This window comes from Drosophila gunungcola, assembly GCF_025200985.1.
Source record: "Drosophila gunungcola strain Sukarami chromosome 2R unlocalized genomic scaffold, Dgunungcola_SK_2 000020F, whole genome shotgun sequence".
In the NCBI taxonomy this organism is placed as follows: domain Eukaryota; kingdom Metazoa; phylum Arthropoda; class Insecta; order Diptera; family Drosophilidae; genus Drosophila; species Drosophila gunungcola.
This window is the reverse complement of record NW_026453174.1, coordinates 148,335-175,984: the sequence shown is the minus strand read 5'-3', so window position 1 is coordinate 175,984 and position 27,650 is coordinate 148,335. Positions and strand designations below refer to the sequence as shown.

Sequence of the window (27,650 nt, the reverse complement as noted above, 5' to 3'; positions counted from 1 at the left end):
TCGCCGCTAATGGCCGCCGCGGACCTTATCTTATCGCCGTGAATAAGCTGTCGTTTGACACAAGGTGTTAATTTAGTGTAACATTCACCAGAGCAGCTGGTCCGGCTACAATGACTATAGTGCGAGATCTCTCAGTCGCTCGGTGGTTTCCACCTGGGTATCGTTGCGGTTTGACTGTCATTAGGTTATGCGTCACCATGTCTCACAGCCGTGACGTTCGCGAAGTTCCACAGTTCCATCGTGCCCAGAAACACACACAGAGCCGAAACCAGAACCATACCCAAAATCGGCGATTCCACGGCAAGTCGGTGACAGTCGCGCGCCCACAGTCAAAGCCAGCGGTTCAACACTCGATTTTCGCGAGGAGGCGGCATATATCACGTATAATATCGCATATAATATATGCACATAGGTACATTCATATGCATTTATGTGTATATAGAACAGCTAATATTAAATTAAAGACAATTGTGAGTAGAGGTCGCGACAACGTAGAGCTAGACCCGTGCGGTTGCTTTTAAGCCCCAGTGCAAGACAACCTTGATATCTGGGTTTTTGAGCACTTGTCAACTGATTGTTGATCCCCGTATCTTTCGTTGCTATCGTTGCTAATTACCATTAAATATATTAGATTGTTTGCCTTTTGTTAAAGAACAAGTAAATCCAATCGTAGACAAGATCAGTGAACCCCACTGATAAGCTGAATCTATATGATTGACTTAGTGTCTTCTTATCCTTGTTTGTTATTCAATATTTATGACTGTGATTAAACCGGTATTCTGTTAATTTTAATCCATGCATTAGTTGATAATCTATTCAGATAAGGTGATTCTTGCTGATAAGCAACATTTTCCTTTGACATTCCGACTTAAGATTGTCTTTTAATTGTTTGCTATTTTATGACTGTAACCAATTGGAAATCCTTCGGCGATTTAGATCTTCCCTTAAGTGAAAGCTATGTTAATCTAATCGAAAACAACGCCCATGACCATGTCGAGCTCCAGTAACGAAGAGTGGGTGGCCATATGGCATGGGTACTATCTAATCGAACCACAAAAGACACCAGTTACTGTCATAACTAGCCGGAAATGGGGGTGCAAAAGCAACCGGTTGTCTAATCGCACATGGAAAAATTTCAATAAATCAAACCTATGCTTTGCATCGAACAGGTGGTGGTGATAAGGGGAGCCTAGTCGCAAGTGGAAAGTAGCCATGTCAGACGAGCATTCGAATGCCATACGCAGCCTGAGTCCAGAGTTGGCCAAAAAGGCGCACGACGAGCTGGCCGAGGTGCCGGAGAGGATCGATGAGGACATCGAAACGCTGCGCACCTGGATCTCCAAGCAGCCGCATCTGAAGGCCAGACAGGATGCCCAGTTCCTGGTGGCCTTTCTGCGCGGCTGCAAATACAGTCTGGAGAAGACCAAGCTGAAGTTGGACAACTTCTATGCCATGAGGGGAGCGGTGCCAGAGCTCTACAAGAATCGCCTTGTGGGCGAGAAGCAACTGAGCATTCTGGAAACAGGGTGAGTTTCTGTAACTGTGGGTCCGTAGTTTAGATAGTAACAATTCCTTTTATATAACAGCTGCCTGCTTCGATTGCCACAGCCCTTGAAACCAGATGGACCTCGCATCCACATCTCCCGCTACGGCCAGTACGACTCCAAGAAGTACTCCATTGCCGAGGTCGTCCAAGTGAACACCATGATCGGTGAGATTCAGATACGCGAGGACGACAATGCCATGATATCCGGCTTTTTGGAGATCATCGACATGAAGGGCGTCGGGGCAGGTCACTTGTTCCAGTTCGACGCTGTGCTGGTGAAGAAACTGGCCGTTCTGGGTGACAAGGCCTATCCCTACAGGCCCAAGGGCTTCCACTTTGTCAACGCTCCCGCCAGCGCCGAAAGGTTTATGTCCATTGCCAAGAGTCTGATGAGTGAGAAGATACGAAAGCGGGTGAGTTTCTCATACATCTGCATTAGGGTGGTCCAAAAAAACAGAACTATCATCATTAAAAATAGTAGTTTTTATTAAACAAAAAATGTATTCGAAAACCAAAAAATGGTCTCAAAGTTTCCATTAAAGTTACTCATTCGACTCGTAAGCCAGTTCAAATTTTGTACAAACAAATTCTTTTACCAATCCCAACCTTGTCAAACTATTAACCTCGCTTGAACTAAAATAGAAACACGAAGACTTAAAAAATAACACAAATACTTATGCCACCTGTTTAAAAATAGATTGTTGATCAAAAACAACAGTGCGTATGAGTGATAAACTTCGAATTTTAAGCGCAGACCCTAAAAAGCATTTTTTTTAACAAATTTTTTTCGGGAATGCCTTAAATGCATCAATTCACAGCCGATAATTGGATTAGATTAGATTAGATTAAAAATTTGGACCACCCAGATATACATAAAGTAATGAAAATGCCTTATAACGAATTTTGATTTGTTAGTTCCACATACACTCCAAACTGGAGAGCCTCTACAACTATGTGCCCAAGGAGTGCCTGCCAGCTGAATATGGTGGCAGCAATGGAACCATCCAAGATGTGGTCAGCACATGGAGGACAAAGCTTCTGGACTACAAGCCATTCTTCGAGGAGGAGGTGTCCTATGGCACCGACGAGAAGCTGAGACGAGGACAACCCGTCAATGCCGAATCCCTGTTTGGCATCGAAGGCTCCTTTAGGAAACTGGATATCGACTAACATAGAAACATTACATAGCAGATAGTAATTTTTAATCTTTAACTTTGTACAAATACAATCAAAACGAAACTAAATAACTAACATGAGGAAAACAACTACAAACGTGTTATCTCAGAACATATAAGGTGGTCTCTGAATCTCCAAAAGTAAACAAGTCTTTAGAGCTTTGCCTGCTTTGCTTTCATATTGATAAAGGCAAGTCCCTCGTCATGGTAGGGATTGGTGGCTTCTCTGACACGATCCAACCACTTGGCCACCTTGGGGAACTTTTTCTCATCCACTTTGTAATGGAAGATCTCTAAAAAAATCATTATTAGTGTTCAATTCCCTAAAGATTCTCCAATTTACTTGAACCCACTCAGTTGATTGATTTCCGAAGCGCCCACGAGATCAGCCACCGTCATTTGCTGTCCCACCAGAAAGTCCTTTTCCAGCCAAATGAGTTCCAGAAGACCCAGATTCGTCTCCACGCCCTCGATCAGCTCTTGAATTCTTTCAGGCTTGGGTTTGGCTGCCAGTCCATTGATGGGAAACAGCCAGGCATCGCGGAAGAACATGGAGCAGGCCAGTCGGATATTGAGGTGCTGCCACTCCAGGAACTCATCCACGCGGGCACGGGCCTCCAGTGACTTCGGGTAAAGCTTTTCATCCAACTGGCCTTTGTCAGCGAGGTAACTACAAGGGGGCAATGTGCTACCTGCATAAAAGAAGCCATTTGAAAATACGTGGATGCCTCACCGTATGATGGCTATCGTTTCGGCCAAATGGAAGTCACCATCCACTATGGCCGGCACCTTCTGGAAGCGATTGATCTTCTTGTACTCATCGGTCAGTTGTTCAACTAAATAAAGCATAAATTAGCCGGCGAAGCATTAACGAGCTATGTACTTTCACTCACGTTTACGGAGGGCAATGGGGCAATATTCAATGGGCTTATTGCCCAACTTTAGAGCTAACCACAAGCCACGGGATGTTGGGGACAACAAATCGTAATAGAATCTAATTGACTTGGACATGGCGGTCAATTGCTCTGGTCTTCAATCCAAACCGGCTACCAAAGAAATCGTTCCCAGCTGAGAAAAGCGAAAATAAACAAAGCTCTGGTGCAAAGATCAATAGCGCCACCTTGCAGCACTGGTTGGCACATTATTGTTGTCCCGCTCTATGGGGTCCATCACTCTAATATGTATATTCCAATTATTCCCTAGAAATGATTTATTCATTAACTTTTCAGTTCAAGATATCAATCATGTAATTGTTTTATTTTAACATTTAAAATAATGCCAACATTTAATTGAACACAATAAACACAAAACAAGGCACAAGCTGGTTACAGTGATGTCTTAAAAATTTAATAAATGCAAAAAACAAAACCGAGAGGGTTCTCTTATTTGTAATTGAGAAACTAATTCTTGGCACTGGCTGCCTGTTTGGCGACCTTGTACAGGAAGCTATGGGCCTCATCGTGGTAGGGATTGGTGGTCTCTCGGACGCGTTCCAGCCATTTGGCCACCTTGGGGAATTGCTTCCGTTTACATTGTACTGGCACAGCTCTATTAAGGGAAAGTCGTTAAGGCTATATGTATGTTAAAACGTTTTAAGCAAATACTTACTCATCTGAGTGATTTCCGAAGCGCCAAAGATATCCGCCACAGTGAGTTTATCTCCGACTAGGAAGTCCTTCTCCAGCCAGAGGCGTTCCAAAAGACCCAAGTTACCTTCCACATCCTTAATTAGTTTTTTAACAACCTCCGGTTTTGGGGCAGGAGCCAATCCCTTGGCCGGTAAGAGCCAGACTTTGCTAAAGAACGTGGCACAGGTCAGACGAACATTGAAGTGCTGCCATTCCAGGAACTCATCCACACGGGCACGATCCTCCAGAGACTTTGGATACAGCTGCTCGCTGAAGAAACCCTTGTCCGCCAGATAACTAAAACAAATAGTAGTATAGTAATTCAGAAATTAACCAGTAATTACTGGAAAAGGAATACTTACCGCACTATGGAGACACTTTCTCCCAGCTGAAATTTACCATCCACAATGGCCGGCACCTTTTGGAACCGATTGATGTTCCGATACTCGTCGGTCAATTGCTCCTCTGGTACAAATAATTCATCAGCCGGCTTTATTATTTACTTATTTTTGTTTACTCTTACGTTTGCGCAGGGCCACCGGGCAATCTTCAAAGGGAGTCTTGCTCAGTTTCATGCCAATCCATAAGGCGCGGGATGGCTGCGACAGAAAATCATAATAGTACTTAATTGCCTTTGACATTTTGTCTAATTATTTTGTCAGCTGAACTGGAATAATGAGGTAAACACAAAAAATAATACAGTCCAGATCAGATGGAGTGTCCGAAAGCTTGGAGAAAAAGCTCTCCATTCGTTCAAAGTTCAACTTCGTCGTTTTTCAACACTACACATAAAAGTATATAGTTGTCCCGCTCTTTCAAGAATTCCAAATTGGCGGGTAAAATTATAAATTCAAACTTTGGCAGTTTAAATGTGAAAGCTAGAATTACCCTTGACAATTTAAATGCAATGCTTTAACATATAGCTTTTGACATATTGATACGGCTTATCAGAACTAAAGTTCAAACATCGATAAGTCAGTCAAACCGCGCGTTTATCTAGACCAGATAAAGCTTATTACCCCATAAATTTAGAAATGGAACCCCAAGTAATACAACCTTTTCTACAAGTTTTAGTTGTACCGACATTTAAACAAATTCGCTTTAATTTATTAACGCACTCAACATGGGATCTACAATACATTGTCACTTTTAACTGTAGTCATTTAACTATGTATGTATTATCCATAAATATAGATGCATGTATATATGTGTAAACTAGTATCAAAAATTAGTAGAAACGACACTTAACCAATGGAAAAAAATATAGAAAATACATATATGTATATATATATTCATGAACCGTATGTATAAAAGTATGCGATTAAATAAAAGCCAACAACAACTTAGCACGCAAGTAGAAGACGTTGAAGATTTCATCACGAAAATGCATTATGGGATCATGGTAGGATGAGTCGTTTGGGTATATACCTTATGTGTGCTATACACCCCTCGCGACCGGACGTTAGAATGTGTTTAAGTATGTGCGTTGATAAGGACAACAATAAATTAAAATCGACATTAATGTGAGGTTTTTGTGCCATTCGATGGCGTTCCATTTTCATCCTACATATTTCATTTTAGTGTGCACTGTATTATCATATTGTTCAATTTGCTTTTAGTTTCGATGTTTCTCTTTTTTTTCTGGGTTTCAATTATAAAATATCAGGTTATGCTATGACCAAAGATCGCTATAGCGCTGTAGTATCTATACATTTCAGTGTATATATATGTAGGTTTAGAGGGCTGTGTGTTAGTGGAGGGGCGTACATATAGGATGTGCATCAGAATATACAACTAGCTCTGCCCGGTTGTCAACGCCTCAATCGAAGTTTAGCTTGCGGAAGGTTCCATCGCTGGGAAGGCCGGCCACCAATGGAGCCTGCTCCTTCTCGCTGGCCGCCCGCAGTTTCTCGTCCACGCCATACCGCTCGTCTTCCTTGAAGTACGTGGAGAAGCCGGTCAACTGGGTCTCGTAGCGCGACACCGCATCCGCGAGGGTGCCGTTCTCGCCGCCCATTTCGACGGGCAGATACTCCTTGCCGATGGCTTTTTGCAGGGACTCGAGGTTGGAGTGGATGTGCAGCTAAAGGAGAGGCAAAAAAAGGATTTAATTCTTGTAAATTTAAGATTTTCCCCTCCCTAAACTCACCAGCTCCTTCTGCTTCATCACATTCCGGATCAGACCCAGCACAAACTGTGTCTCCCTGGAGGCATTTACAATGTGGGTGGCCACTAAATTCGCTGGAATACCATGCTCTAGAAATGCGTTCATCCGCTTGAACATGCCCGGATCGAACTGCAGCACCAGGGAATAGGGGATCTTGGTGAAGTCCATGATCTCCACCACGCCGGACACGTTCCAGTTGTCGTCCGTGTTGAGCTCGATTTCGGCGCGGAAGGCGTGGAAGCGGAAAATGTCGGTGACACTGTGTTTGGAAGGCTCGATGTGACCCATGCGTGTGAAGTGGATGCGTGGGCCACCAGGGCCAATGGGGTTGGGTAATGTGGCGAAGATTCTATAAAAAGGAGTGGGTTACAGTCTGCACTTTCAATTGCTAGGAGGGGAATCCCCCAACTCACCCTGAGCGAGCCAGTTCCAACAGCTTATCGTCCACCAGGCGACCTTTGAGCAGCTCGCGCTCCTTGGACTTGTAGGTGTAGTAGAAGAGCACACGCTTTTTGGCCACCTCCACATCCCAGTGGCAGAATCGCAGGAAGGCCACCAGGAACTGATCGTCGGTCCGCGCCTCCAGGTAACATCTGCTCCGCGATCCAGGTGCGCAGGGCCTCGATCTTGGCGACCATCTTCGAGGACTCCTCGCCGAGCTGCGATCGAGCCACCTCGGCCAGCTCCGGCACCAGCGTTCGTATCTTGGCCATGGTCACACGGGATCTGCAGAACGATCGAAACTTGCCTTGAATTTTGAGATACGATGCCAAAGGTCTCTGGAGTGTGTTTCCTGAGGCGAAGGGGTGTGTGTGCGTGCTGTGGCCAGGTGCGAACACGACTAACCGAAATGTCGGTGCCCGCCTGCCTGGACAGAGTTCCTAATCGGTTCGGATCGGATCGGTTCGCATCGGGAACAACTCCCGATAGCGGAGCACTGCTGGCACACTGGTGCAAGGGTACCCAAAAAAATCAACCTGCGACATGGGGCAAACTCACAGTGACAAACCACTTGTGGCGCCAGATTAGGAGATATCAGTGACCGATAGTGCAAACACAAATAGCCTTGTTTTATAGATATGATAAGTCTAGTTAAGCGATTTTAGTTCAACTATTCATAAAAGTTTAGGGGGTAACGCGCCCTTGGAATTTTTAAAAAATCGAGTTGTTTTATTAGCCAATATGCTTCCTGATAGTGTAATGTAATTAAAAACATGGTTAGAATAGCGATTCCAAGGCTTCCAAGGTGGCGTAACCCCTTAAGGGGTAATATTTAATTTGTTTAAAATTTTCTTGCAGTTCTATATACTTTGTGCGTTGAAATCAACCAGGAAATAATATTTTGAGGGGCTTGCGTACTCAAGCTGGCACAAAAAAGTTCCATCATAATTATATGTGACATTTTTTTTTGTTTTCCGATAGATATAAAATCAAAAGCCAATTCCAGAAAATGTTAAATGGTAGTGGAGCTATAAGTAACTAGTTTTTAGATTAAGCTGGTTATGATTGTTTTAAGAGCTCGTTGATATGAAAGGTTTTAGAGACGCTTAACGATAGAATTCTTCACTTAGTGATTTGTAATTTATGTATATAATTTTCTCTCAAAAAAGCTAACCATCAACTCGAATGGGCATTAACTTTAAAGACCCAAAACTGGGTAATTCCAGCCAACTGTGCCCTTCCGTTGCGGCGATAAGATATGGCCTGCATGCACACACTCTTTTGAACTGTGGCGTGGTTCGCTATCCACACTCTCCCCGTCAGCTGCACGAAATCCCCACCGATGCAGTCGAGCCGTAATCTAATCTCGACCGCCCACACACACACACCGGATCGGTTCGGATTCCGATTCCGATTCCGATTCAGATACGCAATTTGATGGAGCAAGAGCCGCGGGAGCGACCAAGTTCACTATCAGCTGAATGAGTGGCCATTAATGGCATTAGATTAGCTTTTGACGGTTACGTTTCGGCCTGGGATTTCGGCTGCCGAGTGATTAGGGCCAGCTAGTTTAGTAGCCATCCAGCTGCCACGAAGCAAGCGCCTTCCCGGAAATGGCCAAACTGCGTCCCCTGAGCGCCGAACTGCGTCGCATTGCCGAATCGGAGCTGAACGAAGTGGAGGAGCGGGTGCCCGCCGATCTGGAGGCTCTGCGGGATTGGCTGACCAAGCAGCCGCATCTCAGGGCTCGACAGGATGACCAGTTCCTGGTGGGCTTCCTGCGAGGCTGCAAATTCAGCCTGGAGAAGACCAAGTCCAAGCTGGACCATTTCTACACCATCAAGACGCTAATGCCGGAGCTGTTTGCCAGTCGAGTGGTGGACGAGAAGAATCTGGCTTTGTGTCGAACGGGGTGAGTGCAGTTTCTCCAATCAAATTAAGGATAAAGGATAACAAAGAAATCTTTTGCAGAACCTATGTACGATTGCCCAAACCCTGGGGAGAGGGAGGCCCTCGCCTGCAGCTCACAAACTACGAGAAATTCGATCCCAAGAAGTTCAAACTGCTGGATCTCTTCCGATACCAAACCATGCTGTCGGAACATGCCGTCCGTGAGGATGACAACAGCAACATTAGTGGCTTCATCGAGATCATCGACATGGCCAAAATGAGCCTGAGTTTTCTGGCCCAACTGGATTTCACGCTGATCAAGAAGATGGGCATATTCGCGGAGAAGGCTCAGCCCACTCGCCTGAAGGGTGTCCACCTGATCAACTGCCCCAAGGAGGGGGTGGCCCTATTGAATCTGGCCAAGAGCCTCATGCCCAGCAAGCTCCAGCAACGGGTGAGTAGTGGCCAGGAAGGCACTTTTGCTAATTTATTTTCGTCGCTTATCGGACACTTCACGCGGATTATCAGTGGGTCTGGCAGGCAGCGCTGATAAGCGCTGAGTGGCACTCTGCCGCTCTCTCACCCTTGAACTGTTAATTAATATTTCACAAATTAAAGCAGTTAATGCTCGCATACCGTCAAGTGCAGCAGGTGGAAAGGCATTGCCTAAGGTCAGTTGACTACGCACATGGCTTCTTATCATTGAAACGTTAGGCGGGGGCCTATAGAGAAATATAAACACACACGAGGAATAGCAATAAGATATATCAGCTAGCACGACAAACTCTTAGACTAGATTAGACTACCATTTATCTGATGACTAACTCTTTGCCTTTCACAGTTTCACGTGTACAAGAATCTGGAGCAACTATACGAGGTCATACCACGTGAATATCTGCCGGAGGAATATGGCGGCAGCAATGGACGTATTGCTGATATCCAGGCGGAAGCCGAAAAGCAATTGCTCAGCTACAAGAGTTATTTTGCGGAGGATTCCCAGTACGGAGTGGATGAGCATCTGCGTCCTGGAAAGCGTGTCAATGCCGACTCCATTTTCGGCGTTGAGGGCTCCTTCCGCAAACTCGACATTGATTAAAATCCAAAGTGTTCCAAAATAGTTGTTTAACGAGAGGGTGAAAATGTCTCAATTAAATCACGGAGAGAGGCACTATCAGTAAACTCGACATTGATTAAAATCCAAAGTGTTCAAAAATAGTTGTTTAACGAGAGGGTGAAAATGTCTCAATTAAATGCAGCAAATGCAAACCTCAAAAGGGCTTACATTGACTTTATGAGAATCACGGAGAGAGGCGCAACAGATGGCCAAATTGCAGAGCCATTAGCTTTTAGCGACCGCTATCTGTGACACTTGTTAATGGATTCGTCAATCAGCTCCTGGGCTTATGTGGGATCAGTTATTGGTCATGTTAATTTGGTGGGTAAACCAGTTCCTCTGCAGAAGGCATCGGAGCAGGAAGCCAACGGAATGGGCACCAATTCAAGCAACGATGAAGTTTGTGAGAGTAAGAGCTCTGTAATATATCTTCGCTGTAAATGTTTCTCCTTTAGTTCGACTTCAGCAAGTGGGATTTCCCAGCGGAGCGCATCTGGCTGCACAAATCGAATGGTGAAATCACCTTGAAGATCGGCACTTTCCTGCCGCTGATTGCCTTTGGTCTGTATGGTAACATCACCATGGTCTATCTGATAGCCGCCAATCGCTCCCTGCGGTCGCCCACCAACCTCATCATTGCCAACATGGCCGTGGCGGACCTGCTCACGCTGGCCATCTGCCCGGCCATGTTCATGGTGAACGACTTCTATCAGAACTACCAGTTGGGCGGCGTGGGCTGCAAGCTGGAGGGCTTCCTGGTAGTGGTGTTCCTCATCACAGCCGTGCTCAATCTGTCGGTGGTCAGCTACGATCGCCTCACGGCCATCGTGCTGCCCATGGAGACGAGACTCACTGTGAGGGGAGCCCAGATCGTGGTGGTCTGCACCTGGGTCCTGGGCATCCTGTTGGCCTCACCTCTGGCTCTGTATCGGGCGTACAGGGTGCGGGTGTGGAAGAACTTCACGGAGCGTTACTTGCAAGGAGAACACCGTAGTGCTGCCCAAATACTGGTATGTGCTGATCACCATTCTGGTGTGGCTGCCACTGGGCATCATGCTCATCTGCTACATAGCCATCTTCTATAAGGTAAGCATGGACAGTCATCTATGAACTTCTTCTGATGAACTACGTCCCAACCAGCTGGATCGGTATGAAAAACGAGTCCTGCGTCGCGAGAATCCCCTAACAGTCAGCTACAAACGCAGCGTGGCCAAAACGCTCTTCATCGTGGTCGTGGTTTTTGCAGTTCTCCGGCTGCCCTTCACCATCCTCGTGGTTCTACGTGAGAAATACTTTGCCGCGGATGTCTCCGTGAGCAGCGGAATGCAAATCTTCTGGTACATTTCACAGTACTTGATGTTTCTCAATGCCGCCGTCAATCCGCTCATCTATGGTTTCAACAACGAGAACTTTAGGCGGGCCTACTATCAAATCTCCTGGGTTCGTCGGTGGCGAGATGCTGGGAAAATGAAGAAGGTTTCCAAAACATCGAAACACTGCTGCTACTGCGCTTTCATGAAAAAGGGCAAACGTAAGATGGCGGAGCCACAGCAGCCAAAAAATGTTGAGGAGGACATGAGCAAGGATATATCCTCAGAGGAAGCCATGGCCAGGACAACTGAGGGAATTCGAGATGATTCCGCTGATGTGCTATCCTCAGAAATTGAGGCTGATGGGTATATATAGGAAATTTTAAACGAAAACAATCCTATGATTTGAGTTTCCTTAAACTTATGATACATTATGAATATATAACAATATATATTACTTGCTGATAAATGCACAAACAAACATATGTATTAGCCTCAAGGGAACCAAAGGCATAACACTTCCGATATACCCACTAAACTAAAGGGAACTCAAACAGCTGACTATATGATTGAAACCAGAGCTTTGAGAACCGTTTACAAATCCCCACTTGGTAGTAAAAATTAGTTACCGGTCAGTGCACGTGGTGCAGTTTGAGTGTTTCGTTTTGTTTCGCACAAATATACATGTATCAAATGTTTTGCGTTTTGTTTATACTAATCTTTGCGGACGCATTTGCCCAGGGGCGAAGTTTTGAAGTTAGCTTCCAGGAAACCTATCCCACACATTTCCTCAGCTCCGATCAGGAATCGATTCACCACAAACGGGCCGCGAATGTGCCTCAGTTTTTCGACCAAGGTTTGAACTGATCTCATATAACAAACTTTATTTAAAACTAGAATTTTTGGGGAGTGGGGCCACTCCTCTCAGGCTAAACCAAACAATTCAGACTTCATGTAGCCGAAGCCGTGCTCCTCGAGGAACCGGATGAACTGGCCCATGTTCATCACTCCCTCCTCGGCGTTGAAGAGCTGTTCGCTAAAGTCCTCGAATCCCCGCCTGCGCTGTCGTGGCTCCGTTCGCACCAGGCTGATCTTTTGCCATCGCAGCGCCCTAATGGTGCGCCAGAAGGTCTGGACATTCTCGGCCTCACCTTCCACGCAGATGATGCCGGGTTTTCCGGGTCTACTGAAGCCAGTGAGTTGCAACTGGCGCGCCTGGCGAATGAGTTCTTGCCGCTTGGCTGTGGATTTGATGTGGTGCGAGTAGATCCATATACGCTCGAGTTGGGAGGCGGCGGGCTGTGGCTGATCTGGTGGCTGATCTGGTACCGCCGATGTCTCAACAAACTCGGCCGCCGGTCGTTTTATGAGCTCCTCGATGTACTCCTGCAGCCAGCTTAGAAGCTGGAAAATATACGGCTCGGCGTCTTCCTGCCGCCTCTGGCTCTGGAACTGCTCCATGTCAATCTTCAGGCGCTGCTCTTTGGACTTCCCCAGCAGTGGAGTGTGCACACTGACCAGTGGCTGCTCCAAGATCGGATACAGATGGGGCAGCTCCACGCGAACTTCCACGCTTTGCTTGGCGGGCAGACTCAACTTCACCACATACTCCAGATGCGACAGAAGACTGGCGGCGGTGGGTTTGTCCATATCCTCCTCGAGAAACTCATTGAAATCGGCCACCACCCCGGCATCGAGCAGCTGCAGCTCTCCGGCGGCGCAGTATATGGAGCTCAGCAGCTCCAGCTCCTCCAGCTGCTGACCAATGCAGCGGCGGTAGGTCTGCAGCTCCTCCTCGGCCATGGCTGACGGAGAGTTAGAGTTAGAGTTAGAGTCAGAGAGAATTGTTTGGTTTAGTCAGCGGACGGCTTACGATCCTATTTTCGAGATGAAAGTGATTTAAATTCGTAACAAGTTGTTGTATAAGAAAGTTAATGAGTTTACTCCCTAATCCCCAGCTAGCTTCAGTTTCGATGGCCTAACGCGAGTGGCCTCCGTGCCAGTGCCCTTTCCCCTGGACATCTGCATGCTCCAGCTGGCCAGTGTGAAGTACGCTACGGCTCTGCACAAAAATGCGGACGGAGAGCGCCAGTTTGCCGTGTATGCCTGGCGTCCAGCTGAACAGGACTACCAACTGCAAGTGCAGATGGCTGCTCCCAAGGCGGTGGCTCTGGATTGCCTGGCCTTCGCCGGACGTGGCTACATAGCTGTGAGCTACAATCTATCGGAACCATTGAGACATGCTCGCGAAGGATCGCCCATCTATGAGCTCTCCCCCGAAACGGGCATACGGACAGTACAGTACTTTTCGGGCACACAGCTGCGGGGCATGTACCTGCGGATCAGCAGCCAGGAGCTGACCCTTCTGCAGGCTTTCGACTCGGGTGCACAGTGTCCCTACTTCAAGTGGATGGGCAGGAGTTTCCAGCGACTAGGGCGCCATCCCCTGCAGCAATGCTCGCCGAGTGGAGGCCTTCGGCATTGACTACAACGACTACGTGGCCGTGGCCAACTATGCGGATGCAGACGGACGCACTGCCACGCGGTCGGAGATCTTCAGGTGGGATGCCCAGGCCCAGAGGTTCCAGCTCTTCCAGCGACTGCGCAGCAATGGAGCCGTGGACGTGAAGTACTTCAGTCTGCCGGTGAACGAGGTCAGCCGCAGGCACTTCCTCATCCTGGGCAACACAATCGGCGGTTCCGGCGCCGAAGTGGGCGAGGCCGACACTGTGGTCTATGTCTTCGAAAAGGGCCAATTTGTTCCCTATCAGCGACTGAGTTTCTTTGCAGTGGAACGCCTTCTGCCGGTTCAGGTATCTTCACTTTTCAGTACCATTTCGTGGAATTCTCATAGTACCCCATCTTTAGCACTCCCTTTCGGAAAAGTTTCTACTGCTGGTGGCCTGTAACAAGCAGGATGTCAGGATCTACAACCTCAACGACTGGCGATTCGAGGAGTCTAAGGTGCAGTTCACCGAAGGAGCCTTGAGTCGTGGAGTGGCCAGAATGAGAAGTTATGAGGAGGGCGAGCACAGCTATTTGGGTAAGATCTCTTTGTGATTTTTGGTATTTCCATTGCTCAGACTTGACTGTCTCTAGTGATTGCCAATGAGAATATGGCAGCCAATGAGACGAATATCTTCCAGCCGCTTTACAAACAGGATCAACACGCTAATATTCTTCGCCAGCAAATCATAGACTGGGCTCGAGAGAAAAGAAAGCAACTGGAGCAAGTGAAAGTGGAGCAGCTTTTGGAAAAACTGGAGGTGAGTAGAGTAAATTACAAGATTCCGTGACTTAAACCTTTAAATTTATAGGAAAAGCTGAGAAAACGTGAGGAGAAACTGCAATGGTCCGTTATCAAACAAGTGAAAGCTAAGTCGGTAAGTTGCAATACAAAAATATACTTATTTTGATAATTATATTCATCACTTTAAAGTTTGAGGATAAGCACATGAATCTAACACCGAAGTACTGGAAGGCTTTGCAGTTGATTAAGAAGGCTTTAGATGCGCTGGAACTAAAGGCAATCTCAGCCAACTCCAGACATCCCAGATCCGCTGAAAAACCGAATGAGGAATACGACTTCAAGGAGGTGACAGTGGACACTCTGGTGGTGCACGGAACCCTACAAGCAGATCGTATCAATGGAGTTGATACAAAGAACCCTGTTTACGAGTCCGTAACCGCCGGTAAAGTTTTTGTGAGCGAGGAGTTCACTGAACCCACAAGAAAACAAAAGAAACCACTCCTGGAGAAACTGATAGTGAAAAATCTAACTCTGGAGGGCAAGTTCAATGGCGTGAAGTGGAAAGATCTCTTGGATCAGACGCTAAAACGTCATGGCACAAGTGTGCAGTTCATCAAGGCAGCCGTAGATGTGGAGCATCTCAAATCCGAAGCTGTCCAGGTCAACACCAATGAGGTCAATAACCGACCAGTGGGTCAGCTCATCCCGGTGGATGGTGGCAACTTCATTGTCCAGCAGGATGTTCAGTTCGCCCAGCCCATCCAGGTGAACCAGCTGCTTGTCAACCAGAGGCTTAACCACATCCACGTCGATCGCCAGCGCTTTGATGTGCTGCTCAAGCAGGCTAATCACACTCAGGTCATCGAGGGTTTCAAGCGATTCGAAAATGTTCGCGTCCTGGAGCCAATTACCATTGCGGTGGGTCATTTACAAATATCTTGTACTTCAAATTAAATCAAATATCTATTTAGGGTCAAATGATGGGCGCTGAACTGAGAGCCATATCGCCGGCAAAGGTAACCCACAAATCACTACAACTCCATGGAGATTTCGTTATAGATGGTGATGTGACCATTGGACGACTGCTGCAAATGAGGGATTTAGTTGATGAGTCATCCCAACGATCTGCAGCAGAAACCTTAATGCGAGCCCTTCGACTGGATGAACCTCTGGAGGATGTGAATCTAAACTTTCTTCAACCCCTCATTGCCAACGATACGGAGCTGAGCTTCCTGAACACGCAAGATTTGCAAAATCTGGTTAAACTAAATGTGAATGAAGTGCAGTTGGTGCAGGCAAATAAGGTATTTCCCCAGAATGTGGAGATAGTTGATGGGTTCGGTGAGGTAAAGTGGCTCAATGGCATCGATACGGAGAGGCTGCCGGAAATGCTGCTCACGAAGAGTGGGAACCAAACTATTTCGACTCCAATTCAATTGCAAGCTTTGCAAGCGGACCACGTAAATTCAACCGAAATCGTATTAAATGGCTTGGGATTGGAGGATTACCTGCAAGTTGGCAAAGATCAGAAGTCAAATGGAACCCTTTTTGTCACCCAATTGGATGCTGAGGAGATAAGGGTGGAAAATCTGCACTTAAATGGCCTCCTCCTGGGCCAACCACTGTCCGCCATCTACGAACATGGAAGCAAATCGCTGGACAGCTGGCATCTGCCAGCCAACTTCAATGGCACCATCCATGCCCAGAACCTGTGGCTCAATGGCAACATAAACCAGGTGAAAGTGGCCCACTTGGAGCAGCAGTTGCAGCAACTGGCTGGCAACATCAAATACGTGGGTGACTTTAGCTTCGAGCACGAGGTTAATATCAGTTCACTGAGCTTTGGCAACTCCCTGAATGGAATATCAGCCCAACAATTTGGTCGCTGCTGGCTGGAGTCCGTAGGAGATCAGAATTTCACGGCTCCCCAGGTAGTGGCTTCGCTGGACAGCGACCAAGGCATCTGGCTAAGTGGACAACTAAACAACCAAACTTTGGACGATCTAGTGACCCGCAGCTACAGACTCAATGGATCGGAGCACCTGCAAGCAGTGCGATTTGGTGAGCTTTAGAAGATTCAGTTTAGATAAGAATGAATTTTAAACGTTACCTCTCAGAGAATCCCATTGTGTTGCAATCGGAACTCCAGTTGGGTCAACTGAATGGCCTGCGCGTGCCGGAGGATGTGATTTACCAAACAGGTGGGGGTCACCTCACCGCTCCAGTTAGCATAGAAGGTAGCTTGGAGGCAGCAGACTTGTGCAACCTAACCAGCCTGAATGGCTATCCCCTGGAGCCGTTGGAAAAGTATTTAAGTGGGCATGGCTTGGACACCTTTGTGGCGGAGAACGTGAAGTTTGCCGGGGCACCCTCTTACCGCCTGCTGAATGGTCAGGTTTTGAACCAGCTGCTGGATCAAGTGTGGCTGGACAACGAGCAGATTGAGCTACGAGGATTGGCAGTGGATTCCGCTCAAATTGAGGGCCTGCTGGAGTTCCAGGTCTGATTATGATTCACCCCATGGCCAAAAGCTATACAATCAATACAATACAATCTTTTCCCCTAGGGACCCATCAATGGGCACCATGTGGACCACATCAGGCACAACTATTTCAGCCGTACGCGCAGCAATCAGATGAAAACTCCCCTGAGTTTCCAGCATGACGTCACGTTCGCACAGCCTCCGACGGCCAACTACGTGGAACTACGACGTGGCAATGGTGACGCACTAGTGGACGGCACCGCCAGGTGAGTGGATCGCACCAAGTGATCGCGGGGCAAAGGGTAATGGGTAAATGAACAGGGGTAATGGGCACACACACATATCACGTTTCACTTTCGCAATTGTTTACGCGCTAACAGTTTTGCAAGCACTTCACTCGCACAAGTCAGCTGTGCATTCCGTTTGGCAGGTGAAATTTCTGTACACGTTTGCAATTCGCACGGGGGAGCGGGGAGGAACGGGCAACGTAATTAACACTGCAGGTGCGCCTAATTACCTCGTGAATTGGTCGCTGATTAGGTTTGGTTAAATGCACTTTTTACGGTCGGGCAGTTTCGGCACAGCAGAGGTTTGTGGTTTGAAACAACAAAAACGCCTTCGATGGAATCCCAAACGCCTGGGAACTAGAGATGGCAGTTGCGTCGATATATCGATGGCCTAATAACGGTTTTCTAAGCTCTTTACAATGTTTAATTTATTTTAGGAATAGAAAATTAGCTAATAGATCATTTGTTTCTCGACATAGCACTACTTGGTTCAATTTTATTTACATAATACGTTTTTTGGTTTTTGATTAAGAATTCCCGTTTATAAAATTAAACTTTCTTCTTAGCAACTTCTCACTGGATTTCGATGATTTTGTTGCCCACACTTTAAAAACAGCCGGAGTTCACGCCGTTAGTGGGAAATGGAAACTGGCGGAGGCCTCGGTTTCGGGGAATTTAAGGAATGTCCTGATAAATCAGTTAAACCTAGCTGATGATGTAGCTAGAGTTGACCAATATAATGACAGCAACAATCCTTCTCTGACAATTGAGGCACTGAAAATTGTAAAAGGCGCCTCTATAAATCGCCTGCATATTACACCAGAGAGTCAAGTGGCAGAGGTTCCAATGGCCAAGTGGGTAAATGAAGCAGCCTATCTCTACGGAAATCACAGCATCGCTGGCACTACCATTATGGATAACGTGAACCTCTACAATGATCTTAACGTAAAGGGTCCAGTAAATGGTGTCCTATGGCAGCCGGATAAGCTTCTTTTGCGGGACAAAGATCAGGAAGTGCAGGGATCTCTGCTGGTGGCCAACAGCCTGCCCGAGCGGCAGCAAATCTACAGCAACAATGTGGAGAATCTCTGGGTGGATTCCGTCAATGGCCTGCCAGTAAACGAGCTGCTGACTAACAAGGCACAAAACCGCCAGAATCTTCACGTTGAGAGCCAATTGATCTTCACCCAGCCACTTACCGTGGGTCACTACGAGGTGGGCAGTGGAAATGGCCTCTTGGATAAGGATTACAAAAGGAAACGGGGCGTCATCAGGAATTCCATTGAGACTTGGCAGCAGCTCCAGGAAAATGTGGATGCTGTAAGGAACAGATTGGCCAGTAAGTTAATAAAATCATTGCCAAGTTTGAGCTTTTATAACTTACTTACCCCCCAGAGCCACCAAAAGTGCTTGAGAACTTTATTGTGCTGCAGCAGCTGCCTCACAAGGCCGCACATATGAAGACTACCTCATTGGGTAACTATGATGCACTGACCATTTGGGAGCAGGAATCCAAAGAAGCAGTCCTGTACATCTGGCAACCGGATAAACAGCTTTTCACGCGCAATTCAAGTAAGTTATGTAGCTTTATTTGCATATGAACGTATTTTAAAATCAAGTGACACATTGGACCTTAGGCTAGGGACACGCGAACTCGCCTCAAAACGCGGCTAAAATTTCAAACTTACAATTATATTTAATCTTCGGCGTTGTGGCGCGCACAGAGTCGGCTTTAAATTCGTTCCCAAGTCGGTATGAGCAACCATATCGAGCTGAACCGTGTTTAAATACAATGTGCAGGGCCGCAAGGCAGGCGTTTAAACACGAATTAAATAATACATTAACCAGGAGAAAGGGTTTAGGCAGGTCTACATAACTACTTTCGAGTTTGTCTAATATGTAAGCTGTGTGTAATCATTTAAATTGCGAGTATCAGTCGGTCTACTGCTCCAGTTCGTCGCTCTGCACATCGAGTATGGCGCGCAAAATGCCCAGCTCCAGCTTGGCGGAGGCTCGCGAAGAGAGTCGGTTCATCACATTGGCCACGTACAGTCCAAGCGACTCGTGCCGCGACGAGTTGCACAAGTTCTTGAAGAAGGTCGGCGGCAGCGAGTTGTCGAAGTTGCCAAGGTTGATAATCTCGGGTGCGTTGGAGGGGGCGGCGTTGATCTTCGAATCGAAGATGATGTCGTTCTTGAAGTCCAGCTCCTCGATGTGCGGCGAGAAGCCGTTGGTGGAGGCCACTGAGGTGGAAGCAATCGTGGCGGCCGTCGACGAGGTGGGTCCTCCACCGCCGCCGCCACCGTTGATCTGTTGCGACGCCGGAATGGTGATGATGTTGATGCCCGGCGGCGGCGTCTGGTTGTCCTCGCGCTCCTTCTTCACCTGCATCAGCTGGGCAGTGGTTGTGTGCACCACAGTGGCGGCCGGCAAGTTCTCTGGCACGACGGCAGGCGCTGGAGTGGCGGCTGCAGACGGAGCTGCCTGCTTGGGGCTTGTAGTCTTGGTCTGTTTTTTGTGTGCCGCGGAGGAAGTGTACTCCTCGGAGAGTTTGCGCTTCAGTGAATCTGGCAGCTGGATGGTGGTGCGCGAGGAGCCAGATCTCTGGCCACTGGCTGGTGGCGGCTGGCTCAACGTGGATTTCGGCGCAGCTCCTGCTGCTGCTGCAGGCGTTTTCTTCACGGTGATTCCCTTCTTCTGGAGCACTGCTGCGGCGGCGGACAGCGTGCTATTCGTCGTGGAGCGCGGAGTGTTGTTGGCCAGCGTATTGAGCAGCTTCTTCTCCTCGAAGGCTGGTCGCGGAGTGTCCACGTTGGGCTTTGTGTATGTCCGTTCGTCCTTGTCCGGCGAGCCGGTGCTGTGAGACTTTGTGGGGCTCTCGCCGTCGGAGGAGGCCGATCCGGTGGAGTTGGCCGGCTGTCCGTACTGGTTGGCCTCGTCTTCCTCCTCCGGCTCCTGCACCTCCAGCATCTCGTACTCCTCCACCTCGTCCATGGGCCCGTGTTCGCTGCGGGGGTATTAAAATTTAGTTATTCTTATGATAATTAGACTAGTGCCAGCACTCACTCTTCCTCCTTGACTGTGACCTTGGGCTCCTGGTGGATCTGGTGCATCAGGCCGAACAGCTTCCAAGCCGAGTTGCCCTTGAGCTTCTCCTGCTCGTACTTCTTCTGCAGCACAATGAAGATAGAGCGCGACTCGTGCACGGACAGCTTGTTGAGGCGCCCGATCCTGGCCCACGCCTCCTCCTGCTCCTGCTTGCTCGAGCCGCCATTGTTTGGATGCAGCACCTTCTCCTTGGCGATGTCCTGCAGAATCTTGTCCAGTTGAATTGCCATCTTAGTCAGCGACTTGCGGCCCGCTGGTTGCGCGTTCTTAATAATTTTGGAGGCTGTTTTGTTTACACCGCGAGCCACGAAAAATATAATATAGTAATTTGGTTTGTTTGCAGCCGCCTTTTTTTTCGCTTGGCTTTTCGCTCTCCGCTTTGCACCTTTCGCTTCTCTTTTCCTCTTCTGTATTTGGCGTCGGTAATTTGGCGGAAAATGTGACCGTGCCACGCGCAAATACCGAAAATGCCGCCATTTGGTACAGTAAATTTCAAGTCACTAAACACAAATAAATATTTATAGAAAAGTAACCAGATTGAATTCTATAGCTGTACGAAATTTGCACGCGATGTTGGGAGCAGTTAAAAACTAATTTTTTCTTAGTAAAATAATAGTACAATTTTTTAAAATTTGTTCATGTACTGCCATCAGGGCTTATTAATTGTTTTTTATCTTCTACGTTATGCAATATTATTTATTTAATATTACCTTTAACCTTATTTTGTAACACTTTATATACATTGGCCTCTCTTTTGTACCTAGTTGTAAATTTAAAAAATACATTTTTTTTTAAAGGTTTATTAGGAGTAGCACTGTGTTTTGGGGTGACCACATTGGCTATATTAGGATATCCTCTACTATTGCTACACAAACAACCGTTGCTCAACACTAAATTAAATGGACGAAATTCAAATTACATTTTTATTACAAAATTTTAACACTTCCCATCTGCTTACAACGGCACTATATTTAATTTTTCCGGATTTGCAATGCACTTGACCGTTTCCAGGCGGGTCGGCTTGTCCGGCCGTGCTGGACTACTGACCATGAAGGGGAACTCCTCTAACCCGTGACAGGCGGCTGCATAGTTTCCTAGGCGATCCACGGCGATGACAGCGCCCATGAAGTCCTTGTGGCGCTTCATTATCCTCCGGATGCCTACTTCGGCGGCCTCTGCAGGCGGTTTTCCCAATCGCATGGCCTCCACAGCCAGGAGCGAGGGCAGGAAGCGCATCATCACATCCCCGTCTCCGGTGGCCACAGCGGCACCCACCTCGTTGTCCGCATAGCCACCGGCACCCGGAATCGGGGAATCCCCAACGCGTCCGGGAATCTTGTGGCGTGCCCCGTTGGTGGATGTGCCCGCATGGATGTTGCCCTCCACGTCGATGGCTATCATGCCGATGGTGTCGTGGTTCTTGCGCCCGATCTCGTACTCATTTCGAGCCCGATCCTCCTTCCAGCGGGTCAGTGGGGTTGGTCGAGGTTTGTATGGGCCGCACGAGACCTTGGGATCCGGGTGCACGTTCCACCAGAAGTTCGGCTGGCAGTTCTCGGCCGTCCACTGCTGCCACATGTCCTTCGACTCCGGCGTGACCAGCGACTCCGACTCGAATCCCATGGCGTTGGCAAAGGCGGACGCTGCATCGCCCACCAGCATGGTGTGCTGAGTGTGCTCCAGCACATGACGGGCCACCTTGATGGCGTCCTTTATGCGCCGCAGCCCGGCCACTGCGCCCACATCCAAGGTGCTGCCGTCCATGACCATGGCGTCCAGCGTGGTCTCGCCCGACTCGTCCGGAGATCCGCCGTAGCCCACTGTGCGGTCGCACTGCAGCTTCTCGCACTTGGTGCAGCCCTCCACCACGGCGTTGCGCGTCTGCCGCAGGCCGCCCTTGCTCTGCTTGAGGATCCGCCAGGCCAGCACATTGGCGGCCGTGAAGTTCCAGGTGTTGATCACCATGGGCAGCATGGTCTTATTCGTATTTGGAGCATCGGTACCGGCGGGGGAAGTGGTTTTAGAGCTGCAGTTGAAAGGGTCTTAGTGGACAAAGGATTTATAGCCAGCGCCGCTTACCTAAACGCCGATGTAAACGTTGGTTTGGGCGAACTGGTCACCGCCAGGTCGGAAAACGCCATCGAGACCAAACAAAGCAGCCAAAGGCACCCTGTCAAGTGTCTTGTCATGGTGAATCCCAAAGGTTTTTAAGAGTGGGCGTTGATCTATCTGAAATCTACTCTGGTACTGCAGTGAATTGAACGAATACTGCCTTTAAATGCTTTGCAGTCTAACCTCACTGCGTTGTTTTCTTATCTGTTTTTGTTTTGAAATACCCTATGAAAGAGTACTACACACTTTGTAATATGGTTTGAAGAGCTCATAATAGCTTATTTTACAATATTGTCAAGTTATTTACGAAACTTCTAATTTGAACTTATATTGCTTTCTGAGAAAACATAGACAATAATTTGGACATGGCTTAAAGGAATTTATTTTTAAGATCCCGTTTAAAGGTTATATTTTATAAAACGTTTTTCCAAATTTGCATATAATTGGCATGTTTTGCGTATGCATATTATGCAAAAATGCTAAAAAAAAAAGTGTTTGACTATTTGTAATGAGCCGGATTTTGGTATTATCAGAATCTACCTACATTAAGCATTAAAATATGCAAAATCCAAGGTCTAACTATCAATGGTTTATAATATAAACTTTATAAACAATAACCTAGTTGCATGTTAAGAAAGTGTATACATTAGTCCACATAACAATACTAAAGTTCGATTTGTTATTTTAGGTTCGTCAGCACTACACGCACAGCTCAACAAGCAAATCTTGTATCAATTGCCTAAGGATGCAGAAACCAAGCAGCAAATTAAGTTTGCTCTACTCGAGTTTCAGTGCCGGGGACTACAAGAAGCCAACCAGATAGCAATAAAATGCGTCGACAAGCAGAACAACAGCAGGGAAGCAATCATGGCCAGCCGGGATGCAAAACAGTTGCTGCTAGTGGCCGAAACAGATGACATGCCCATTTTGCTAAGAACATCCAGGGCTGTTGAGCTTTGGAAATGGAGCAGCGGCAATTACTCCCTAGTGGACAGCCTTCTAGTTGGGCAGGTGGAGCAAATGACGCGAATCCAACGAGGAGCCGGCATGGAGAGCGGTTATGTGGCACTTTTAGCTTCATCGCCCGCAGCAGAGATACGGATTTACAGGTAGATCCTTGAGCACTCCATTAAATCGGGTCTAAGCAAGTTCCAACTATTTCACAGGTTTAATAGCGACGTGTCGAGCGGCTTCCATTTGGACCAAGTCCTGATGCTCCAAAACTCTCAACAGCCGCGTCATATGCTCTTCATGCATCTGCCGGAGTCGGAGGATCTGCTGCTGTGCGTGTCCAACGTCCGGCCACAACAACCGCTCACCATCTACCAGCATCGCGGGGCGGCGGGATTCCAGCAAATCCTCGGCGAGAGTGCCCTTCCGGAAGCGCGTGCCTTGGCAGTGCTCCAACTGCCCAGCCAGAAGCTCCGCCTGCTATCCATGGCCACGGCGGAGGCCGTCTACTTGCTGCAGCCACAGTTTACCACACTTTAAGTCACTCTTGTTTTTGTTTTTTCTAAATAAAAATTACTTTTTATTAACCGTATCTGTGGGCCTTCAATTACGTTGCTTAGTCGTCGCTGGACTCGACGTTCTCGGTCTGCAAGTTCTTGAACGTGGACACCGGCACATAGGTCACGTAGGTGTACAGCTTGTTGGGGGAGTCCTCATCGTCGTTGCGACGACGTGCCAGACGCACGCGGATGCGGAATGGAGTGGACCTGGAGGGGATTAACAAAACAAACGGGGCGGGCGATTAGAAAGGACGCACTTTCAGCGGAACTCAAAAAGAGATCTACGCACCTGATGCCCTTGGACCAGATGTGCTTGTTCAGACGGGTGTCGATCCTCACATCGGTGGTGCCCATCTCCCGCTCGGCGAACTTGCGGATCTCCTTGATGGCGCGGGGAGCGCGCTTCTTGAAGCCGATGTTGTGGACACGCTTTGCCAGGTGAATGGTGCACTCGCGGGTCACAACTTCGTTGATCGCCGATTTGTTGATTTTCTCTCCCTTGGTCTTGGTCATTGTGCTGTTTAGGCCGCAACGGTGCTTTTCAATATCCTGCAAAATCGGGGGACGGGGTATTTAATTGATTGGCCGAACATAAACAAAGTGCACATATACGGGGGAGCACATATCCCCCAAAAAGTCACACAGAAAATTCGCACGTCCCCTGCGGGGTTTTCGGTCTGCAGGCATTGTGCACACAGTTGCATTGCAGTTATTTGGTGCAAATTTTCGATGTTTCACGATTAAATTGGAAAATTACGAACCTCTCCCGGAAATGAAAGCTACGAAAAAGAAAGAAGAAGAAGGCTAGAGGTGGTTGGAGCTGGCTAGAGCGGAGAAACGGCGCCATATCGATTGCCATTTGCGACTATCTATGTTTGCGCGGAACGGTCACACTTTTCGCTGTTTTCAAATTTCAAAATTTGTTTTCGTTTTGTTTAATAGATTAAAAAATAAATGTTTTAGGAATTTGTCAAGTGATTACCTTTTAACCATTTTCAAATTGACTTTTAGACACCTAAATATAGAAAACACAAATAAAGAAACTCAAGTTATGAAATATATATATTTTTTTTTAAACTGCTTATGGACATTAAAATGGCAACATGTTGAAGGGATACCACTAATTCGGCCATTAAATATGTTAGCAATTCAACAACCTCTTTTTTATTGAAAAGCCAGGCATCGCAGCACACTTGTTTTACTATCAAATCAAATTATAATCTAAAAGCTCAGTTATACTTCTTTGTAGTCTACTAAAAGTTAAAAACAGTAAGTACCAAAGAATTTTACATAGAAACATGTTTTTAGATATAAAATTCGGTTTGAAATTTTAACTGATACAAATTTGGGTTGTTCCATCAATAGCTAAACATATTTGTTGAATTTTCAGGGCTTCAGCAATTAATAAATAAATAATCTCGCTAAAAATCAGTTGAGGGAATTCTTTCACTAAATTTGTCCATTATTATTTGTGGGGTTTAAAGAAAACAGCTGATCAGATGTAAACAATAAGAATGCTTGAGGCTGCTGGTAAATACTCAAAAATAAGCGTTTTTAATATTATATATTCGATCTCTTAAATTTTTTTTAGTTCAACTTCTTGTCGTGGGCCTGCTGTGGGGCGTTACCAATCCGTTCATTCGCCTCGGCAGCCAGGGAATCGAGTCGGTCAGAGATACGGGCTCCAAGTGGAGAAACCTCGTCCAGGAGGCTCGCACAGTGGGCACCCGCTGGCGCTATTGGATACCCTTTGGACTCAACCAGTGCGGGAGCGCTCTGTATGTGTGGACACTCCAAAGTGCCAGTATTACGATGGCGGTGCCGGTGGCCAATTCCCTGAGTTTTGCTTTCACAGCCATAACCGGCTATGTACTGGGCGAAAAGCTGCCGGGAAAGAGTAGGCTCCATGAAATTCCTTATAATTGTCCTCTCATTTGATACACCCTTCTTCCAGAGATCATCCTGGGCACCCTGCTTATCTGCTGCGGCAGCATCCTGATGATCTACGACAAGATCCTGCAAGAACAGGCGCAACAGCAACTCAATATAGCATTCCAATGATCTTACCCTAAACCCAAGGCCAATTGTCTTTATTGCATTCGATAAAAGCATCATTAAAGGAAAAGATTAGGAGCGAGCCTATAACGCCTTGTGCACCGCCTCCACCAGCACCTCCATGCTCGTAATCGGGGTCTGGGGCGTGATGCCGTGCCCCAGATTGGCGATGTAGCGCGACTTGCCGAACTTGTGCACCATCTCGGTGGTCAGGTTGCGCAGCTCCTCCGGATCGCGGTACATGTCCTGTGGATCCAGGTTGCCCTGCAGCGTTATGTTCGGTCCCACCACATTGCGTGCCTCCAGGGGGTCCACAGTCCAGTCCAGTCCGAGCACGTCGTAGCCCAGTTCGCTCTGCTCCTTCAGCGAGTGTCCAGCGCCTTTGGCAAACAGCGTCTGTGCATAGTCTCCAATGTAGTATAAACTAAACTAACCTTTAGCTGGGACTCACCATTGGAACCAATGGGATTGCCTTCTTGGTGAGCCGGTCCACCAGCTCGTCGCGTATTCTCTTCAAGTAGGGCGTCCCCCACTGCAGAAACTGCTCCTTGGACAGATGCTCCGCCGAGGACTCAAATACTTGCAGCATTTGGGCGCCCGCCTTCACCTGCATCTCCAGGTAGTCCACAATGGCATCGGTCAGCAGGTTGAGGAACAGCTTGGCGTCCTCCGGATAGTCGTTGAGCCAAGCCTTGGCCTTGGACATGGTCTTGCTGCCGCCGCCCTCGATCATGTAGCCCATGAGCGTCCAGGGCGCCCCGGTGAATCCGATGAGGGGCACTCGCCCCTCTAGCTTGTGGCGCATCATGGTGATGGCGTCGCCCACGTAGCCCAGACGGGACACGGCGCCGTCCGGAGTCAGGCGCTTCAGGTCCTCGGGCACCACGATGGGCTGCGGCAGGACGGGACCCACGCCCGCGTGCATCTCCACGGTGAGGCCCAGTGCCTGCGGAATGACCAGGATGTCCGAGAAGATGATGGAGGCGTCCAGGTCGAAGCGTCGCAGCGGCTGCATGGTCACCTCGCAGGCCAGCTCCGGGGTGCGGCAGACGGTGAAGAAGTCGTGCTGCTTGCGCAGCTCCTGGAACTCGGGCAGGTAGCGTCCGGCCTGGCGCATCACCCACACGGGCACGCGGTCCACCACCTCTCCGCGGGCGGCCCGCAGCAGGTTGTCGTTCTTCAGCACGGGAAAGGGCTGCGAACTCAGCGAGATTTGATCAGTTTTCACCTGGGGCAGGAGCAAAAGCCACCAGCACATCAGCCGAAGTCCAAACGACTGCATTGCGACATGATGTAACTGCGGGCGCCACTTAAATCTGCCGGCGAACTCACCTTGGCGTCTTTCATTCTGACTATTGGCTGCCGGATGGGTTGATGGAAACTTCCTAAGCGATTAACACCGAAAATTCCGGTCTAATTTGATGAAATTCGTAGAGGAATTCTGCAATCGTGCATGAGTGTGCGTTCTGCCGCACTTTGTTTACGGTTCCACCTGGTGGTGGGAGGACCGCAGTTTTCGACACTGCCTATCGATATCAATTTAATATGAACGATCAAAAAAAAAAACGGTTTCA

The 27,650-nt window shown here is 47.8% G+C and overlaps 13 protein-coding genes across 16 annotated transcripts; 5 read left to right on the top strand and 8 right to left on the bottom strand.

Moving 5' to 3' along the window:
- The first annotated feature begins 130 nt into the window (after positions 1 to 130).
- LOC128256460 (retinol-binding protein pinta) lies at positions 131 to 2,808 on the top strand. Of its 2 annotated transcripts, none has more exons than XM_052986838.1 (4): positions 131 to 412; positions 1,170 to 1,526; positions 1,587 to 1,959; positions 2,462 to 2,808. In XM_052986838.1, the coding sequence occupies exons 2-4, from the start codon at positions 1,213 to 1,215 to the stop codon at positions 2,714 to 2,716; spliced, it is 942 nt and encodes a 313-aa protein (XP_052842798.1). In that variant the 5' UTR covers positions 131 to 412; positions 1,170 to 1,212; the 3' UTR covers positions 2,717 to 2,808. The 2 variants fall into 2 exon arrangements, with proteins under 2 accessions (XP_052842798.1, XP_052842797.1); XM_052986837.1 differs by having other exon boundaries at positions 132 to 470.
- Positions 2,727 to 3,829, bottom strand: LOC128256462 (glutathione S-transferase theta-1). Its single transcript, XM_052986840.1, has 4 exons — positions 3,615 to 3,829; positions 3,455 to 3,557; positions 3,075 to 3,391; positions 2,727 to 3,014 (listed from the first exon to the last, which is right to left on the bottom strand). Exons 1-4 carry the CDS (start codon positions 3,730 to 3,732, stop codon positions 2,875 to 2,877), a joined length of 678 nt encoding a protein of 225 aa, XP_052842800.1. The 5' UTR covers positions 3,733 to 3,829; the 3' UTR covers positions 2,727 to 2,874.
- Positions 3,830 to 4,003: 174 nt separating this feature from the next.
- Positions 4,004 to 5,092, bottom strand: LOC128256461 (glutathione S-transferase theta-1). Its single transcript, XM_052986839.1, is given in 5 exon segments — positions 4,004 to 4,246; positions 4,249 to 4,269; positions 4,330 to 4,646; positions 4,712 to 4,814; positions 4,873 to 5,092. Coding segments are annotated over 5 exon segments (684 nt in total). The 5' UTR covers positions 4,991 to 5,092; the 3' UTR covers positions 4,004 to 4,121.
- Positions 5,093 to 5,993: 901 nt separating this feature from the next.
- On the bottom strand, positions 5,994 to 17,645 carry LOC128256576 (uncharacterized). The gene is given in 5 exon segments (XM_052987037.1): positions 5,994 to 6,432; positions 6,499 to 6,865; positions 6,930 to 7,105; positions 7,107 to 7,242; positions 17,521 to 17,645. Coding segments are annotated over 4 exon segments (930 nt in total). The 5' UTR covers positions 7,230 to 7,242; positions 17,521 to 17,645; the 3' UTR covers positions 5,994 to 6,168.
- Positions 8,571 to 10,119, top strand: LOC128256577 (alpha-tocopherol transfer protein-like). Its single transcript, XM_052987038.1, has 3 exons — positions 8,571 to 8,869; positions 8,929 to 9,301; positions 9,689 to 10,119. The coding sequence occupies exons 1-3, from the start codon at positions 8,571 to 8,573 to the stop codon at positions 9,941 to 9,943; spliced, it is 927 nt and encodes a 308-aa protein (XP_052842998.1). The 3' UTR covers positions 9,944 to 10,119.
- Positions 10,242 to 11,947, top strand: LOC128256573 (neuropeptide FF receptor 2). The gene is given in 4 exon segments (XM_052987033.1): positions 10,242 to 10,360; positions 10,417 to 10,935; positions 10,937 to 11,047; positions 11,102 to 11,947. Coding segments are annotated over 4 exon segments (1,203 nt in total). The 5' UTR covers positions 10,242 to 10,333; the 3' UTR covers positions 11,648 to 11,947.
- Positions 11,956 to 24,151, top strand: LOC128256571 (uncharacterized). The gene is given in 14 exon segments (XM_052987030.1): positions 11,956 to 12,127; positions 13,230 to 13,705; positions 13,707 to 14,084; positions 14,140 to 14,314; positions 14,371 to 14,537; positions 14,589 to 14,654; positions 14,711 to 15,439; positions 15,493 to 16,582; positions 16,639 to 17,021; positions 17,088 to 17,269; positions 17,857 to 18,629; positions 18,686 to 18,862; positions 23,199 to 23,619; positions 23,677 to 24,151. Coding segments are annotated over 14 exon segments (5,514 nt in total). The 3' UTR covers positions 24,002 to 24,151.
- LOC128256578 (RWD domain-containing protein 2A) lies at positions 11,963 to 17,652 on the bottom strand. Of its 2 annotated transcripts, none has more exons than XM_052987040.1 (2): positions 17,521 to 17,652; positions 11,963 to 13,076 (listed from the first exon to the last, which is right to left on the bottom strand). In XM_052987040.1, the coding sequence occupies exon 2, from the start codon at positions 13,072 to 13,074 to the stop codon at positions 12,196 to 12,198; it is 879 nt and encodes a 292-aa protein (XP_052843000.1). In that variant the 5' UTR covers positions 13,075 to 13,076; positions 17,521 to 17,652; the 3' UTR covers positions 11,963 to 12,195. The 2 variants fall into 2 exon arrangements, with proteins under 2 accessions (XP_052843000.1, XP_052843001.1); XM_052987041.1 differs by lacking the exon at positions 17,521 to 17,652 and adding an exon at positions 17,344 to 17,511.
- On the bottom strand, positions 18,858 to 20,827 carry LOC128256572 (uncharacterized). The gene is made up of 2 exons (XM_052987032.1): positions 20,357 to 20,827; positions 18,858 to 20,297 (listed from the first exon to the last, which is right to left on the bottom strand). Exons 1-2 carry the CDS (start codon positions 20,626 to 20,628, stop codon positions 19,232 to 19,234), a joined length of 1,338 nt encoding a protein of 445 aa, XP_052842992.1. The 5' UTR covers positions 20,629 to 20,827; the 3' UTR covers positions 18,858 to 19,231.
- LOC128256574 (putative N(4)-(beta-N-acetylglucosaminyl)-L-asparaginase GG24090) lies at positions 21,304 to 22,862 on the bottom strand. Its single transcript, XM_052987034.1, has 2 exons — positions 22,478 to 22,862; positions 21,304 to 22,424 (listed from the first exon to the last, which is right to left on the bottom strand). Exons 1-2 carry the CDS (start codon positions 22,585 to 22,587, stop codon positions 21,353 to 21,355), a joined length of 1,182 nt encoding a protein of 393 aa, XP_052842994.1. The 5' UTR covers positions 22,588 to 22,862; the 3' UTR covers positions 21,304 to 21,352.
- On the bottom strand, positions 24,009 to 24,871 carry LOC128256580 (60S ribosomal protein L31). Its single transcript, XM_052987043.1, has 3 exons — positions 24,783 to 24,871; positions 24,311 to 24,570; positions 24,009 to 24,228 (listed from the first exon to the last, which is right to left on the bottom strand). Exons 2-3 carry the CDS (start codon positions 24,532 to 24,534, stop codon positions 24,078 to 24,080), a joined length of 375 nt encoding a protein of 124 aa, XP_052843003.1. The 5' UTR covers positions 24,535 to 24,570; positions 24,783 to 24,871; the 3' UTR covers positions 24,009 to 24,077.
- Positions 24,872 to 25,411: 540 nt separating this feature from the next.
- On the top strand, positions 25,412 to 26,099 carry LOC128256579 (transmembrane protein 234 homolog). Its single transcript, XM_052987042.1, has 3 exons — positions 25,412 to 25,551; positions 25,613 to 25,918; positions 25,976 to 26,099. Exons 1-3 carry the CDS (start codon positions 25,536 to 25,538, stop codon positions 26,080 to 26,082), a joined length of 429 nt encoding a protein of 142 aa, XP_052843002.1. The 5' UTR covers positions 25,412 to 25,535; the 3' UTR covers positions 26,083 to 26,099.
- LOC128256575 (uroporphyrinogen decarboxylase) lies at positions 26,080 to 27,601 on the bottom strand. 2 transcript variants are annotated; one of them, XM_052987035.1, is made up of 3 exons: positions 27,409 to 27,601; positions 26,528 to 27,352; positions 26,080 to 26,472 (listed from the first exon to the last, which is right to left on the bottom strand). In XM_052987035.1, exons 1-3 carry the CDS (start codon positions 27,421 to 27,423, stop codon positions 26,161 to 26,163), a joined length of 1,152 nt encoding a protein of 383 aa, XP_052842995.1. In that variant the 5' UTR covers positions 27,424 to 27,601; the 3' UTR covers positions 26,080 to 26,160. The 2 variants fall into 2 exon arrangements, with proteins under 2 accessions (XP_052842995.1, XP_052842996.1); XM_052987036.1 differs by having other exon boundaries at positions 26,528 to 27,271; positions 27,409 to 27,598.
- Between the last annotated feature and the right edge of the window lie 49 nt (positions 27,602 to 27,650).

Excerpts from the sequence above, each read along its gene's own strand:
- LOC128256572 (XM_052987032.1), bottom strand. The coding sequence starts at position 20,628 with ATGGCAATTCAACTGGACAAGATTCTGCAGGACATCGCCAAGGAGAAG. Across the intron at positions 20,298-20,356 it reads GTCACAGTCAAGGAGGAAGA|CGAACACGGGCCCATGGACG; the intron begins GTGAGTGCTGGC and ends ATACCCCCGCAG.
- LOC128256460 (XM_052986838.1), top strand. The coding sequence starts at position 1,213 with ATGTCAGACGAGCATTCGAATGCCATACGCAGCCTGAGTCCAGAGTTG. Across the intron at positions 1,527-1,586 it reads CTGAGCATTCTGGAAACAGG|CTGCCTGCTTCGATTGCCAC; the intron begins GTGAGTTTCTGT and ends TTTATATAACAG. Across the intron at positions 1,960-2,461 it reads GTGAGAAGATACGAAAGCGG|TTCCACATACACTCCAAACT; the intron begins GTGAGTTTCTCA and ends TTGATTTGTTAG.
- LOC128256577 (XM_052987038.1), top strand. The coding sequence starts at position 8,571 with ATGGCCAAACTGCGTCCCCTGAGCGCCGAACTGCGTCGCATTGCCGAA. Across the intron at positions 8,870-8,928 it reads CTGGCTTTGTGTCGAACGGG|AACCTATGTACGATTGCCCA; the intron begins GTGAGTGCAGTT and ends AATCTTTTGCAG. Across the intron at positions 9,302-9,688 it reads CCAGCAAGCTCCAGCAACGG|TTTCACGTGTACAAGAATCT; the intron begins GTGAGTAGTGGC and ends TGCCTTTCACAG.
- LOC128256580 (XM_052987043.1), bottom strand. The coding sequence starts at position 24,534 with ATGACCAAGACCAAGGGAGAGAAAATCAACAAATCGGCGATCAACGAA. Across the intron at positions 24,229-24,310 it reads ATCTGGTCCAAGGGCATCAG|GTCCACTCCATTCCGCATCC; the intron begins GTGCGTAGATCT and ends AATCCCCTCCAG.
- LOC128256579 (XM_052987042.1), top strand. Across the intron at positions 25,919-25,975 it reads CGAAAAGCTGCCGGGAAAGA|AGATCATCCTGGGCACCCTG; the intron begins GTAGGCTCCATG and ends CCCTTCTTCCAG.
- LOC128256578 (XM_052987040.1), bottom strand. The coding sequence starts at position 13,074 with ATGGCCGAGGAGGAGCTGCAGACCTACCGCCGCTGCATTGGTCAGCAG.
- LOC128256462 (XM_052986840.1), bottom strand. The coding sequence starts at position 3,732 with ATGTCCAAGTCAATTAGATTCTATTACGATTTGTTGTCCCCAACATCC. Across the intron at positions 3,558-3,614 it reads CCCCATTGCCCTCCGTAAAC|TTGAACAACTGACCGATGAG; the intron begins GTGAGTGAAAGT and ends TGCTTTATTTAG. Across the intron at positions 3,015-3,074 it reads TTCGGAAATCAATCAACTGA|AGATCTTCCATTACAAAGTG; the intron begins GTGGGTTCAAGT and ends TGATTTTTTTAG.
- LOC128256575 (XM_052987035.1), bottom strand. Across the intron at positions 26,473-26,527 it reads CAATCCCATTGGTTCCAATG|ACGCTGTTTGCCAAAGGCGC; the intron begins GTGAGTCCCAGC and ends GACTATGCACAG.
- LOC128256574 (XM_052987034.1), bottom strand. The coding sequence starts at position 22,587 with ATGACAAGACACTTGACAGGGTGCCTTTGGCTGCTTTGTTTGGTCTCG. Across the intron at positions 22,425-22,477 it reads ACGTTTACATCGGCGTTTAG|CTCTAAAACCACTTCCCCCG; the intron begins GTAAGCGGCGCT and ends TTTCAACTGCAG.